At 46.2% G+C, this 16613-nt stretch overlaps 1 protein-coding gene and 1 non-coding gene across 2 annotated transcripts in view; both read right to left on the minus strand.

Annotated features, from left to right (window-relative positions):
- Window positions 1-8965, minus strand: part of Fbln7 (fibulin 7) — a 33356-nt gene extending 24391 nt beyond the window's left edge. The window contains exon 1 of the mRNA XM_028756846.1: window positions 8891-8965. Within this exon, the coding sequence (XP_028612679.1) occupies window positions 8891-8965 (75 nt within the window). The remainder of the gene's footprint in view (window positions 1-8890) is intronic.
- A 5042-nt stretch (window positions 8966-14007) lies between these two features.
- Window positions 14008-14143, minus strand: LOC114612378. Its single transcript, XR_003709998.1, has one exon. It is a non-coding gene; the product is annotated as a small nucleolar RNA SNORA17 (small nucleolar RNA).
- Window positions 14144-16613: the final 2470 nt, after the last annotated feature.

A 16613-nucleotide genomic window follows, 5' to 3' on the forward strand; every position in this document is an offset into this window, starting at 1 on the left:
TTTGCTCAAAGCCCCTCAGGGCTTGCCATGCTCACCTTTCTTTGAGAACCAACTAGGAGAGATGAATCTGCTAGTACACTTTATACACAGATCCCACTCTCTGATTGAGGGTCCCACAGCTAAGAATGGTGTGTGACTCCAACATTACCTGTCCTCCGTCCCAGAACTTAGTAGGCTTAGCCCTTCCCATCCCATCCAGGCCTCCTTGCTGAATTATAAATGAAGTCAAGACCTAGAGCCTACTGTCAAGACTTCCACAGGCAAGATGTGTCGGGTGAGGGCTGGACAGTCCTTGAGGCTTTGATGTACGCAGCTAAGGGTAACATCTTCACAGTGTCTTAGTGTGGCAACAACCTCAACAGTTACCTTGCTGATAGAGCCTTGAGCTCTCAGGCGGCCACAGATGACCCCTCCGACTGGAAGGGACTGCCTCTCACCCTGCTTCCTCCTCAGCCACAGCTATGTGCCGCGTCAGCATATTCCTAATGGAAACACAGATGTTTTGATGCCTTTAGGTCTCAGAGAGGACAGAGTGCCTTTGCCAACGAGGGCTTGCTAAGCCAAGGCTCGAGGCCCTCACCATTGAGTCATGGGGAAATGTGTGCATTTTCTCTAGAGCTTTACTTTTAGATCAAGTCTAGGGCTGTAACTCCTCCACTGAGCACACATTCGCAAGTGCAGAGAAAGTTCGAGAAGTCACCCCAAGAGCTGCCCACAGCCCCAGCATTAGTCAGGGTTCTCCAAAGAAGCACAAGCAACAGGAAATAAACAGGGATTAAACGTAGTTAATATACTAGGATGTGTTTAATATGTAAGGTACAACATGCATATTTTATGTATATATATAAATAATATTTTTATTGTTAAGATTGATTTATTTTTAAATTTGATGTGTGTAGGTGTTTGGCCGGTATGTATGTTGCACACCAAAAAGTATGCAGTGCCTGTGGAGGCCAGAGGAAGTTGCATCCCTTGGAACTGGAGTTACAGATGTTTGTACGCCACTATGTGCACTACAGGTGTTTGTGAGCCGCTATGTAGGTACTAGGCGCTGAACCCAGGTCCTTTGCAAGAGCAGCAAATGCTCTTAACACCGAGGCAAGTCTCCAGCCTTGGTACATATCGTGTGTGTGTGTGTGTGTGTGTGTGTGTGTGTGTGTGTGATACCTGCATTCCTATCACACACTCATGAGGGAGGAAGGGAAAAAGGAAGAGAGAGATGGGGAGACAGGGGGCTCATTGGCTCATGTAATTGTGGGGCAAGATCTATGTTGCTGTTGTACCTCAAGTTCAAAGGCAGCCTGGAAGAACTTCCTCTGTTGTTTGCATAAGAGAAAAACTCCATTTTAAGAGGAATAATTCTTTAATTAAAGTCACTGATGTGATGTTAACCACATCTAAATAACATTCTCCCTGCGACATATAGGAAAGGCATGACTTAGCTAAGTTGACACAAAATTAATCGTCAAAAGCTTGCAGCTGGAGTCTCCCTTCGAGGGTCTGAGCCACAAGGCATTTTGAGGTTCTCTCTCTCTCTCTCTCTCTCTCTCTCTCTCTCTCTCTCTCTCTCTGTGTGTGTGTGTGTGTTAGCAGTTAGCAGGGATGAAATCCACACACTAGAAGCAAGTGTCTACCACTGAGCCACACACACACCCTGTAGCTTTCATTTGTTCCTTGCTGGCTGTTGGTGAATTTATATTCATACTGAAACCTTTTTGTTTTCTTAAACAGTCATGGAAGCAGTAACAGTGGCTTCTCCTGTTCCTCTCTCACCGCTCAGCAAGCTGTGAGCCATGCTAGCCCATCCTCTCTGTGACACGTGCTGAACACATGCCACATGTCTTCTCTTCTCTGCATTTTCTCCTTACCATGCACCACGAGATAGGAACATCTGTTGTCATAGGTATTCAGAGATGGAAACTGAGTCACAGGGACAGAAACATACCCAAATTACCCAGCCAAGAGAAAAGCTGAGCAGGACAGGACATGGGTCTATACCACCTGGGCCCTGATGATTTTGGAACAGTGCCTGTGCTGGTGACAAGCCAGGCTGTGGTTAGCATTTGCATTCTTTTCAGGAAGTCAGGGACAGATGGTCCAGGGTAATACTGGCCCAGTCAGGCGACACCAACACATTATTATGCTTTTACACTACATTCTAAATGACTGTACTTCTCTACAACCAATCCTTTTCCTCCTTTTCTCCTTCCCTTTCTCTCTCCATTCCCCCATCCATCCACCCATCTCTGCTTGCCTGCCTGCCTGTCCCCTCCCTCCACCTATCCCTGCCTTCCTGTCCCCTCCCTCCATCCCTCCCTGCCAGCCTGTCCCCTCCCTCCATCCAGCCCTGCCAGCCTATCCCCTCCCTCCATCCATCCCTGCCTGCCTGTCCCCTCCCTCCCTCCATCCCTGCCTGCCTGTCCCCTCCCTCCATCCATCCCTGACTGGCTGTTCCCTCCCTCCATCCATCCCTGCCAGCCTGTCCCCTGTCCCCTCCCTCCATCCATCCATCCCTGCCTGCCTGCCTGCCTTGCTCACCCTTTGCTCAAGACAGTCTTCTCAAGTCTCCTGCCCAGTAGCTCCCTCTGGATGAATATATTCTTACAAATGGTGACTCCTGTGGTATGTGCAGCCCATTTTCTGAATCTGGTGGCTTTAAGTGCTGTCAAATTAGGGATACTATTTTTCCTTAATAAAAATATGTCCAGTTGAGCATACCTATAATCCTAGCACTCGGGAGGGAAAGGAGGGGGGGAGGGTGATTGGTTCTAGTTAGAAGCTTGCCTGGTCCACATAATAAAGTCCAGGCTTTCCTAAGGTTAGATAATGAGATCTTATATCTTATTTATTTAGGTTTCTTGTCCTTATTTTAAGTCCTAGGAAGTTACTGAGAGCATGGTAGTTTCTGGAAAAGAATATGAAAATATATGAAATTCTACTCGCTCAATGTCTGCCTTTGTTCCCAGAGCCCTGGGACTGCACAAGTTGTCCCTTTACACTTACAGATCATAATCCCAGCATGAAGAAGTTTGAGACAGGATGGCTACAAGTTCAAGGCTAGCATGGGCCACAAAACCTCATCTCGTAATTTTAAAGTGTATGTGTTGGCAATGACATGCTCAATGGGGCAAGTGGCCAACAGACAGGTCCAAGCAAGATGTCAGGCAGGAAGTGATATCATAGATGTTTTGACTTGGTGAACCAAGGAGGAACATGAGCAAGACCTCAAAAAGTTCATGAGAGCAGAGAGGCCCTGTTTTCAAGTCCCTAGGTCAGCAGGAAGGACCACAAGCCCAGCAAGCCAAAGTAGAGGGCCAGAATACACAGGCCTCTAAAGAAATGTCCTGGCTGAATGGCTAATTGGAAAGAGCAAAAGGAAGTAGTCATGGTAACGCCCATAACAGACTCAGCTGCCAGGTAACATACAAGCGAACTCGGAAAGTTAGACAAGACAGGAAGTTAGCTATAGCAGACCTCCTGGTCCTGTGGCAACCCATGGAAGAAAATGCCCACCTGTGGAGGCAGAGTGTTTTAGACATATGGAGTGGCCTCCTGAGTATTTTAAGATGCTGGAAAGCACAATGCTTTCTGGACCCTGACTAAGATATCTGGTCTCCTGTGAACTAGCAGTGGAAGTTCTGTGTTTAAATGTCAAACTGCCTCTCATGCATGGAGGCCACCAGAAGGCCACCACGCCTGCCCAGTATTTATGTGGATTTAGGGATCTGACTTTCTGTAATCACACACTACTCACTAAGCCATGTCTCTAACCCAATTAAAAGCATTTTAAATGACCCCAAATTAAAATAATTAGATATGATGTGAACAAAAACAAGTTTCTGTTTAAAAAAAAATAAAACACTGATGGAAAAAAATATCAAGTAATATCAAGCAAATGGGAAGGCGTACTAGTCACAGATTTGAAGGCTCACTGTCCCAAAATTGATCTATAAATATAATACAATACCAATCAAAATTGCAGTAAGGTTTTTATATATAAAGAAGTGCTCATTCTGAAAATTTAAAAAATTTTGTTATATTTGTGCATATATATATGTATATACATATATATGCTCTGTGTGTGTTTGTGCACATGTGCATTTTCATACACATGCCACTCCTGTGTGGCTGAGCTCAGAGGCCAGTGATTAGGAGTCAGTTCTCTTCTTCTCCTGTCTGGATACCAGGAATCAAGGTCACACTGTCGGGCTGGGCAGCCAGTGCCTCTATCTGCTGAACATCTATCAGCCCTCACTCTAAAACTTCTAATGAAAAAGCATAGAACCTAAAAGAGGCAAAACAATTTTGAAAAGTAATAATAAAGATGAAGGCCTCACTTTCCTCACTTTCCCCGTCAGTAAATATCAGGTAGCATATGAATAAGTGTGCAAGTACATGCGTGTGCACATGCACACACACACACAAAGTGAATAAAGACATTTTTGAAACAAGATAGTATACTATTGATGCAGAAAAAAATCCCATGTTCATAAGAGACTTGGCTTTGCTAAGGCAACTCAATGATAATTTAGTGACATTTCCATAAATACTATTGGACTATTTGAATATCCATATGCAAAACCGATCTTCCACATAAATCCCATACTATTAAAGGAAGTGCAAAATGGATCATAGTGAAAAGTGCAAAGCTATGAACATTTTAGAGGAAAACAGAAGAAAAATGTTTTGGCTTTGGGATTAGGCCAAAGGTTCTCAAATTTAATTACTAAAATTCTAGCCAATGCCTAGGACTTTATTAAACTTTGCTCTACAGAAGACACCTAGTGGGGTGTAGCTGTGCTCATCTGACCTCAGCACATGAGATGTGGAGACAGTCAGGGTTAGAACTTCAAGTCCAGTCTTAGCTGGAAGCCAGCCTGGACTACATGAGACCATCATCTTTGAAAGAAAAAAGCAGTTCAAAGAAGCTACAAACTTATTTTTCATTCACTTGTATTTAGAATCTGTTAAAAAAAAAAGCTCCAAACTGGACAAGAATAAAGACAAATCCATTGGGCAAGGTGGGCATGGCAGCTCATGACTATATCCAGGCTACTGGGGAGGCTGAGGAGAGTCCACAAATTGAACATGTGACTTCCATCTCACAAACAAAAGCAACAGGAGGCTTGAATGGGTGCTTGAGTCAACTAGTCACGTGGTAACCAGCACCCAGGGAAACACCCCACACCATTTGCCAGTCATTGGGGAAACAAACACAAATCTTGCAGAGATCACACTAGGCACCTATTACAATGATTTGGGGTGAAAACCCCCGTAATGTCACTACTACCAAAGAAGCAGAACATCTGAGTCTCTCCTAGGTAGCCAGTGGGACATAGCAGCTATAAAGTAGAGTTTGAAAATTCCTTGCAATGTTGGGCATTCATTTTCCATTTGATTCAGCAATCCCTCTCCTACATATTCATACCGGAGAAAAGAAATTTATATTATGCAAAAATCTATGCAAAGCTTTTTTAAAAATGTGTGTGTGTATGTATGTATGTGCATGTGTGTGTGTGCATGTGTGTGTGTGCATATGTGTGTGTGTGCATGTGTGTGTGTGCATGTGTGTGTGTGCATGTGTGTGTGTGGTGTAGCTCATCCAGCTTTTTATGTGTGTTCTAACAAACTCAGAGCATCAGCTTTGTGCGTCAAATGCATCTCTCTACTGGCCAGCTTCCTTCTCTGACCCATGATGCACTGTTCATGATAGCCAAACTCTAGACATGACACTATGGATGTTATTCTATAGGTGAACTGATAATGTGTGTTCATCCCTACACTGGATAGTATTTGTCAGTACGAAGACACCAAGCTGCTTTTGCTCCTGTTTTGTCACAGCAATCGATGTCAACCAGAGCGCCACCATTACGTATCCTACGCGTTCACCCGCATGTACACATGAAGTTATGTGCTCTGATATGTGTACTAGACATATACTCACTAGCGCATTCATACTTACACTGTAGTACTCAAAGAGTTTGCCATGCGCACGGGCACACACACACACAAAGAATCATGCATTCATATACACATGATAGCGCACACACACACACTAACACACATTCCTTCACATGCCGTGACACATGGATACATGCACACTCACCTTCCTCGTACACAAGGAAATTGTGAATTCACAGACACATGCATGCGTGGACTCATACACTCACACAGATGCACACCTATAATGTCATTCTTAGGTGTCACAAAAGACAGCAAAGTAGGAACATTTATAGACATAGAGGAACCTCAGACAGGGCTCTACTTGGCTTCTGCTGGTGAAATCCCTTGCCCATCCTAACCCATCTCCTCCATGAAAAGAGGTGATCCTGTGGGTAATTTCCAACCTTACTGCTTACCAGTAGGTCTCATCGCTGGACCGGAGAGCCCTGGGGTCTATCCTGTCAGGTAGATTCCAGGTACATCATGTTACTTCACGTCCTCATGAGTCCCATACTGAGTCCACTGAGAATTTCCCTGACCCCAAACTTTTCTTGGTTTGTAACTCACTCCCCATTGCAACACTGAGAGTGGTGATTGCTCTCAGTCTCAGACATTTTTTCTAGGAACATTAGCCCTACCTGAGGTGTAACCTGGACTAACCAAACCACAGCCTTTGGAGGTAAGACTGACATCAGAATTTCTAGAAGCCCCTTGGGTTATGTCAAGATCTGCCTAGAGACTGCCTGACACAGGCCAATGTTGATCTGCCCTTCAGAGAGCCATAGCAAAAATAGAGGCAGAGAGGACATCTCTGTAGAGCAGAGGGCCAGCAAGCTTCTGAGAAGATGTGATTCTCAGAGTAGAGCTCTGAAGGATGAGAAGGAAGAAGGTAACCCTGAGGTTTCCCTGTGGTTTGTTCCTCTGCTTGCCTGGAACTGGAAGGATGGGGAAGCCCCAACCATTCGCTGAAGGTCAGTTTAACTAGAACTTTGAAATGAACATGGATAGCTGGTCCTTCAGCCCCCTCTGGTTTCACCTACAATTGTTTTGCAGATAAAGAAGGCTGTACTGGGTGGCAAGGGGCTGAGAAAGCCTGGACAGGGCACAGCAGGGGTTGGATCTTAGTGTCGCAGGAACATGTTCAAGCTGGGGCAAGCTCAGTGCTGCCTCTGTGCCAGATTCACCAGTTGCCCTGATCTCCCTCTTTCCCACCTAACCCCGTGGGATGCCCACCCAATATCATGAGACCATGGGTCTCTGGAACTTCTCCTCTCGTGCCCTGCCCCTTTGCAGCCTGGGATGGAGAAGTTCAGTGGAGGTGTATCTTCTATGTGTCTGGCATTGGGCATGGGATGAAGATTTGGTTTGGTTTAGTACTCTTCAAAACTGGGGAGATCCCATTGTTCTGGTGGGTGGGCTCACTGTAGCCCCAGGCTGGGTCTTTGCCATTTGGTTGTTGAGCAACTTCCTGTGACACCCACTCATTATCTTCTGCCAACAGGAGCCGGTCTGATCTAAATCAAATTCTCCCAGCTTGGAAAGCCTTGCTGCATCCCAGGGGACTTCTCAGTAGCCCAGGGCAAGCTTGCCAGTGAACAGCAATTTAGCCCCAGGACATGGAGCATGGACAGAGATCAGGTCAGAGTCCAGCCAGAGAGGGAATTTGTACTACTTCTCCCTGACTGGGTGGTCTTATAGAAGGCCTAGAGGACCAGCAGGGATCTTGACACTCAGTAGGTACCCAGTCCCTTGTCGTGTGTCCCCCCTCCCCCGCCGCACATCCTGCAGCTGTTTATGCAGCTGTTGCATGTGGCATGGATGGAGAAGCTGGTGGGCTTCTCCATCAGGACTCTCATAGAGGTAAAGAGCCTCTCTCTGTCTGCTGAAACGGGTTTGATGGAAGTTGACCCTGAATCTGACAATACAAAGTCTCTAGTATATATATATATATATATATATATATATATATATATATATATATGTATATATATATATATATACACACACATACATACATACATACATACATACATACATATATATTGGTTTTTCGAGACAGGGTTTCTCTGAATAGCCCTGGTTGTCCTGGAACTCACTCTGTAGACCAGGCTAGCCTCGAACTCTCGAACTCAGAAATCCACCTGCCTCTGCCTCCCAAGTGCTGGGATTAAAGGCGTGCACCACCACCGTCCGGCAAAATGCATTTTTATTTACATTCTCAATTTTAAAAATCAGTTTCCAGTGGTTAATAATAATAATCTGGCCAAGCAAATAAATCCAGTGGGAATTGTCAAAAATGCTTCTTATTCTTCAATATCAAATATTCAGCCAAGATTTAATTCTTCATGTAAAAATAAATAAGCATATCAAATTTCCTTTAATCTTTAATAAAGGATAAAATTATATTTATACTAAATATTAAAAAAAAAAAAGGAAAAGAAAAGACAAGACTCTGCTGTCCGTATGGATGTGTAAGAAAATGTAATTTCAACTCTGAGGCTTCAGGTACTCAGAATAGGACCACCTGAGGATCCTTCAGACCACTGCTAAGAATTTCTAAGAATGGTTAGGGTGTGGTGGCAGCAAGAATATTTCAGTTAGGAACGTGAATGTTGGGTTTGGAGAGCGCGGACATTCTCTAACAGAATTGGTCGGCCAGGTGTTCTCACCGAGACCCACAAAAGATCAATGTCTCAGAAGTCCCCGGGAAACTTTCCCCGACTGGCGATTCTCACGCGGAGCCACCTTCTCCCGCTGGGCTGCAGCAGCCCAGGGCGCCTGCGATGACAGATGGGGGACCCCGCTCCTTTCTCCATCAACTAAACCCTAGCCCGAGATTCCGCTCCAAGTCCCAACTCCAGCTCAAGAGTGGAACGTGGCATGCCCCGGCCTCGGCACGACCTTCTCGGAGAAGTGGGACCCCAAGACGGGCTGCGGGGACACTGACCTGGAAAGCCCGCGCTCCAGGGCTGGCGAGGAGCAACAAGAGAAGGACGAGCGTGCGCTGAGAGCCCGGTCCCATCCTGCCCTGCACAGCCTGGCTGGTGGGGAAGGCAGGTCGTTGTTGCCTGGCTGGCCCTGAGTCCCCACGGTGTGCGGGTCCCTTGCAGCTCCCAAGGCCACTAGCGTCCTCAGCCGCCTGCATGAGACTGTCCGGACGACGCGGGGAGGCGCCAGCCTTGTGGCGGAGGCGAGAGAGGAGGGGCTGCGGAGCCTGGAATGCGCCTGGGAGCGCGCCCAAGCCTCTGCTCTGGGAAAAGACCGGGTGCGACGCCTCGCGACCAAGGGTGGCCAGTGCCCACCCTGGGTTGCCCCACTGTCTGCTGTCCCCACTGCCTGCTGAGGGCGACCTAGTCCCCTGCCAACTACACGTGGCTGATTGATGAGCCAAACTTAAGACTGTCCTACTTCAAAGCCCACATTAGGACACCTTCCTTCCTCCAGTACAGCAGAGAACAGGGTTAGTATGGCAGAAAGATGGTTTTACATAAACTTGGCCCAGGTTAGACCACGTCTTCTTAAAAACTGTGGGCTGAAAAAAGTGGGAGCTGAGTTACTTAATTTAGCAAATGGTAAGAACACAAAAGCAAATATTATTTCAAAATCAAATATAATAAATCCAAGACATCCTTGGTCTCCAAAACTGGTGCTGGTCAAATGCCCAGGGCCACCACGGGAATGACCCCCCCCCAACACCTAGGACACTTGGCTCAGATCTCAGACTAACTTAAGAAATGAAGTGTTTTTACTGTACACACAAAATTTTTTCTACTTTGTACTGCTTATTTATGTGAACTGGTGTGCTTTCTGTGACAATTATAACCAAACAATCAATTCGGGGGAAAAACTGTCAAAAATGCTTCTTATTCTTCAATATCAAATACTCAGCCAAGATTTAATTCTTCATGTAAAAATAAATAAGCATATCAAATTTCCTTTAATCTTTAATAAAGGATAAAGTTATATTTATACTAAATAATTACTTTAAAATAAATTTATGATTTATTACCAGTAAGTGTTTGCTTTGTACACTTTATTCTTGTTCAGTTTCGAGCTTTTTCCAAGGTTGCAGAAATATTTCTCAGTGAAAAGGAGTGGGAAGTTTAAAGGGCTCTGAATTAGACTAAGCCACCCACTGGACAACTCTGCCAGTTTTAAAGATAGTGCTCCCAAGGGCTTTAGGAGGGTGCTCAGTGCCTAAGAATCTATGGCCTTCCCTCTAGTTTTCTGTCTGTTTCCCAAGGGTTTAAAGTAAAGGCCCAGCTACAGTACCCGGCTAAGGTCTGGTTAGGTAACAGCCCTGGGGTGGACAGGCATGGAATTGAGGTCCCTGCACCAAGGTTATGGGTGAGCCAGATGCCTCAAATCTCCACCCTTGGAAAATGTAATTTTGTTCTCCCTGCAAGAACATTCTGTGACGCTCACTCTTACGTATGGAATGGTTGTGAAGCCCCTGACCTGGAGCTGCTTTCGATGGGAATCAGAAGGGTAAGCTGTGGGTCCTCTCTTGGCCCACTAGAGCTGCAATAACAAAAGTGCTCCAGACTAGGCCATGTACAAACAATACACATGTGTGCCTTGCGGCTCTGCAAGCTAGAAGGTCACCATCGAGGCATCTACTGGCAGATTCGCTGTCTGGTGAAGCTTACTGCATCCTCACTTGTGGGAACAGACAGTGGAGATCTCTAAGGATATTTTTTTGTGGGAGGGAGTAGGGGGAAGGAGTTGAGACAGGGTTTCTCTGTGTAGTCCTGGCTGTTCTGGAACTTGCTCTGTAGATCAGGCTGCCCTTGAATTCAGAGATACTCCTGCCTCTGCCTCCCAAGTGATGGGATTAATGACATGTGTCCCCACCCCCCAGCATGAAGTCTCTTTTGTAAGGACACTATAGTTATCTAATTCAGAAATATCCTAAGGCCACGACTCCTAAGACTACCTTACTGAGGAAGGAGTTCAAAATATGACCATAGCCAGTTCCCTGGAAAGCACGGAGCATGGGGCACTGGGCATGGGACCTGCCGGCCACCCAAGCATTGGCTAGCCAACAAATCCCACTGAGCTGTTTCCTCCCACCCCTGCAGCAGAGCAAAGTCCATGTCCTTGTGCTTTGAAAGTCTTGCCGAGACACTCAGTCAGAACACTGCATGTCACTGTCCAGGTACAGAGAAAAGGATGGCTGCCAAACCAGGGTAGCACGTAGAGATGGTGGGTTTCTGTGTCAGTCTCCAACGTGTCTGCTGGCTATGAGAGAGCCACCCGTTTCCTGGCTGTGCTTGCCTCTCCCGGTGAATGAAAGCTTTCATTCTACTTGGAGTGTCTATTTATTTTTACTTTTAATCTACCCCATATTTACATGGCAACTTTCAAGCCCTCTTAGTGGTTCTGGTTACACAGTGGACACTAGAGGCTGAGCGGATGTAAGCAAGCTCTCTTTTCTCTCCTTTTACCCTTTTCTGGGTCATAAAGCTGAGACACACCAGATTTCAAAGAGGAAGACAATGAAACAGCGTGGGGGCTAACCTCCTTTGACTGGTTTGAAGTCACTTAGGAGACACACCTCGAAGGCTTGTTCCCAGAGAGGTTTAATTAGGAGAGAAGACAGTCTTTGAATGTGGGTGGCACCATCCCCTTGGCTGGGGGCCTGGACTGAGGAAGAGGGGGGAAAGCAGAAGCCAGATGAGCTACAGCCTTCTCCACCATGCAGGACTCAATCTATGAGCCCAAAGAAGCCCTTCCTCTTTCACTCGCCTCTTTTTTTTTTTTTTTTTTTTTTTTTTTTTTTTTTTTTTTTACAGGGTTTCTCTGTGTAGCCCTGCTGTCCTGGAACTCACTCTGTAGACCAGGCTGGGCTTGAACTCAGAAATCCGCCTGCCTCTGCCTCCCAAGTGCTGGGATTAAAGGCGTGCGCCACCACCACCCAGCTTTCACTTGCCTCTTGTCAGGCATTTAGTCCTAGTAACAAGGCAGGCTAACACAGCATGGATGGTGACCTGCCTGGGGTATGCAGATTCCAGTCTAAATGTCCCCTGTCAGAAAGGTGCTTCCAGAACATACCATCTCAACCTAATCCTCCCTTCACTTTTAGGAACCTAAGGACTTCTGCAGTTTTTATTCGAAGTGGCACAAATGCCTCTGCATTTTGTCGTTGTTTTCAAAAAGTCAACGGGAACTTTAGCTTTTTTTGTTGTGCCTATTTGCTAATTTACGTTTGTGACCTTTGTCCTGTGGCTGACTCCCATTAGTGTTCAGGAGTCATCTGAACTAATTTTCTGAGGTCTGGCCACCCTTTTCTCTCTGTCCTCAGCTATCCTGATCCGCAGTAACCAAAGCGGATGCTGCACAAGCAAAACTTGCCAAGGCTATCTCAAAAGCGACTGGCAGCTGGAGCAATGCTCAGTGCTTTAGAGCACTTGCTGTTCTTGCAGGTGACCTGGGGTCAGTTCCCAGTGTCCACGTGGTAGCTCACAGCCATTCCTCTCTCCATTTCCAGGAGATTCGACATCCTTTTCTGGCCTTTGTGGGTACCTGGTACACGTAATGGTGCACATACATATGTGTAGGTAAAACACTCATACACATAAAATAAAGTAAATCTAAAAAGCAGGTGGCTCTGAATATAAGCTCTACAGTTAGGGCTCTCCTTCAGCTTAGTGAAATGGGCCTATCAGCTAGTCTGCTCCCTTTGCTTCCTCTCTGTTGTGTTCAGGAGAATATCTGGGGATACTGGAGGGCTGCCTTGGTGATGGTCACATCTAAAGAGAATTGTTTTGAAACCAGGGAGATGTCTCAGTAGATAAAGGTTCTCGCCACAAAGGCTGATTACCTGAGTGTGATCCTCTGACTCTACACAGTTGGACAGAACCAAACTCCACAGTTGCTTCCTGACCTCCACATGGACACCATTGTGTGTGAGAGAGCACATACATATACATACATGCATACACACATACATAAATACATACATACACACATACACACACATATGTATTGTATGTATTGGTTCTTTGTGAATTTCATATCATGCACCCCAATCCCACCCATTTTTCCCTCCCCTCGTACCCACACTCCACCCTTGCAACCTCCTCCGCAACAGAAGAAAAAAATCTCATTGTGGAAGCTGTAGTGTGTCACAGTGTGTCCCACAGTATGCCATTTTGACTACACATCTTTACTTGCAAATGTTCATTTCAGTGAGTCCTTGGTCTGGGTTGAGGCCTCTGGTTTCTGCTGCACCATCAATACTGGATCCTCACTGGGACTCCTCTCAGATACCCTGTCATTGCCCTGTGTCTTGGAGATCCTAGAATTTTGGATCTATAATATTGGCCCTTTTTATATGTTCCAACAGTTCATAGATGGGGTAGATGCTGAGGTGGGCTAACTCAAAGCCCTAGATCTGGGCCTGAGGGGTATCTGAGCTGGTCAGCCAGCTGGCTCCCCGGTTTTCACGCCCTCAAGGCCGTCTCACCAGTAACTCCTCAAAACCAGGGCTAGCTCTGTCCTGCAGTTCAGCCAAGGTGCAGGGCCCACTCTCCCAAGTGCTACAGCAGGTGAGGGTCATGGCCAGTTCTCCAGCTCTCATGACTGTCAGGGCCAGCTCTCCTGCCTGCCACCACTGGAGAGGGTAAAAGGAAGGGGAGGGGAGCTCTCCTTCACTAACGCCACCACACAGCAGACAAGAGACAGAGCTGGCTCTCCCACACTCACACCCTCTGGGCCAGCTCACCAGTAACCCCCCAAAACCAGAGTCATCCATGCCAGGCAGGGTGTGTGGGGGGGTCATCTCAGGCCTGAGGCCCTCCTCAGACCTGCTCAGCACTAGACTAGTGGTCATCTTTGTCTAGCTCCCTGTTGGGGCTCCATAGCACCAGTCTGGTGGGCTTCTCAGGCTTATTTCTTGCCTAGCCCTCCCGAGTGGCCCCTGGGTCGTCTTTCTCTAGCTCACTCCCAGAGGGTCCCAGGCAAGGTTCTTCTAATCTCCAGCTTGCTACCCATCCTGGGAGTCTATCCAGGCCTGCCTGGCACCAGACTGATGGTTGTCTCAGGCCTCACGTCTTATCAGGGATTGTTAGGCTACTAATCATTCAGATATTCGTAGGTCAGAATACGGCATAGACAGCATAGACATAGCCTCTCTCCTCTCTGCCACCTACTGACGCACATGTGACACAGCAGCCACACCTGCTCCTCTAGGTGCAAGGACAAATACAGGTTTTTAATGAAAGAAAATGGTTTCAGGGAGCCATGTTTCAGAGAGCATGAGGATGTGGCACCGTTGGTAGAATTCTTGACTGATGTCAGTGAAACTTGAGTTGGCTCCCAGCGCTGCACAAAGCCCCGGAAGCACTCACCTGTGATACCAGTATCTGGGAGGTGAAAAAAAGACTGCAAAGAATAAAGAGGAAAGTTGAATCTTAATTTTTACTAATGTTCTGTCTGTGTAGATCAGAGACAAACTCCTGTGTCATTCTTAAAGTACTGTATACCTTTTTCTTTGGACATAGCATCTATCCTTGGTCTGGGATTTGCCAAATAGGCTAGGCTGGTTGGCCCCAGGATCCTCCTGTCTCTGCTTTACCAACACTGGGATTAAAGTATATCTCACCAGGGCTTGGCTTTTTGAATGTGGGTTCTGGGTCTCAATCTCAGGTCCTGCTGCTTATAAGGTAAGCATTTTACTCAATGAACTATCCCCTCAGCATTTAAATTATTTGCTCATTCATTCATTCATTTATTTATCTGATAGGGTCTTACTATGATTACAGAAATCCCACCACTCCTGGCTAAGAGAGAAAGATTTGTTGTAGAAGTCTATGTGGACCACCTGGCTACTGGCAGCATGCAATGATTCCAGGGCTGTCCTGTGGGGCCTTTGTGGTCCCTTAGGGTGTCCACATCATGGTACTTCTCTCCTGATACTTGCATGGCTCAGTCTTGCTGTCAGCACATTCACAGCTCTGCATCTGTTTATGACTCTAAATGTCATCAGCCTCTAAGAAGCTATTCTGAAGGTCTCAGGGACAAAGCCTGGCATGCTAGTCTGACCGGGGATGACATGGCAAGAGGAGGGAGGGGCTCACTCAGCAGGAGAGCCATGACCTCATCCAGTTCCTTCGCTATACAAATATTTATCAAGTGCCAACTCCAGGCCTGGCCCTGAGCCAGGTGCTACATTATGCTCACACATTATATCGGTCAGCAAGCCATGCCGTTGTGTATAACATGGAGGACATTGTCTGGCTGTGTACAACATCAGGATGGACCAGAGAAACTATTAGCCCCGAGGATCACTTCCAATCTTAAAAAAAAAAAAATGCCTATTAAAAAAAAACCCAAAACCTAGACTTCATTGTGTCATAATTACAGAACAAGCATCATTCAGTGTCTGCCAAGGGGAGAGAGGCTTTGAAAACCCACAAACGCCTTTCCATAGGGAAGGCTAAATGCCCGTGGAAGGGGCAGAGCCGTGGGCTCGGTTGGTAGATGATGCAATTCTTGGAGTCAGACATGGCTGAGCTAAACCTCACCTGAGTAGGTATCAATGGGGACTTGTGGCTCTCTACCTCTTTCCATTCCTCATTTATATGCAAATGAAAACATTTCTCAGAGTCAATAAGACACTCTAAATAGTAAAGAGCCAGACTTGATGGAGGAGTCAGGATAAATAACACTAAGGATGTTTCAAAAAGCTATAGGAAGCCTGGTAGTGGTGGTGCACGCCTTTAATCCCAGCACTTGGGAGGCAGAGGCAGGTGGATTTCTGAGTTTGAGGCCAGCCTGGTCTACAGAGTGAGTTCCAGGACAGCTCGAGCTACACAGAGAAACCCTGACTGGAAAAAAAAAAAAAAGGAGAAAAAGAAGAAATAGGAAATTATTTTATGTTTACTTAAAATTATATATAACATATATACACAGAGCTTAGTTGAAGTTATACTACTTACTTGGGGTGATAATATCTCCTTCCTACAAAAAAAAAAAAATCACAGAGTATCTAATAAAACCCCCAGTGTGTGGCATGGGGCACTTCATTTTGAGCTTTTGATCAGAAGAGTCTAAGAGACTCACAAAACCATATAGGTTATTGCCGTTGTCCTCAATGCCTTCCCAAAAGAGACCCCGTTACTGAAAACAGCACACACTGTGGACAAAGAGCTTAAAGAAATGGAGTTGAAACTGACCTGGAACCCTTCCCCAGGGACTAGCTCTCGGCACTGGCTAGAGCCATGCATGCAGCCAAGGCGGGAGAGCATCCAATGGTCCATCCAACTGTAACACACAAACCACAACCATGACCATAAGTGCAACAAGATCAAAGCTTCTTCAGAGCTGAGGACAGAGCAAGGGGGCCTGGGCAAGCTCAGTCGCCCTCTGATTTCTCTTCTTATTGACAGCCATTTTTCTGGAGTAAATATCTTTGGGTTTTTTTTTTTTGGTTGTTATAACACTGGTTAATACCCAAAGTTTTTAAAAAGTTGAAAGCTTTTTAAAACTTCTTTTTTAAGTAATGTTTTAGTTACTTTAGTATTGCTCTGATAAAACACCATGACCAAGGCTACTTATCAACTACAGGCAGAGAGAGTGTGCTGGGAACGACCTAAGCCTCAAAGCTCACCCCAGTGATACTTCCTCCAAGAAGGTCACACCTCCTAGTCCTTCCCAAACAGTTCCAC

Source organism: Grammomys surdaster, unplaced genomic scaffold (genome assembly GCF_004785775.1).
Source record: "Grammomys surdaster isolate TR1022 unplaced genomic scaffold, NIH_TR_1.0 129, whole genome shotgun sequence".
NCBI lineage: Eukaryota > Metazoa > Chordata > Mammalia > Rodentia > Muridae > Grammomys > Grammomys surdaster.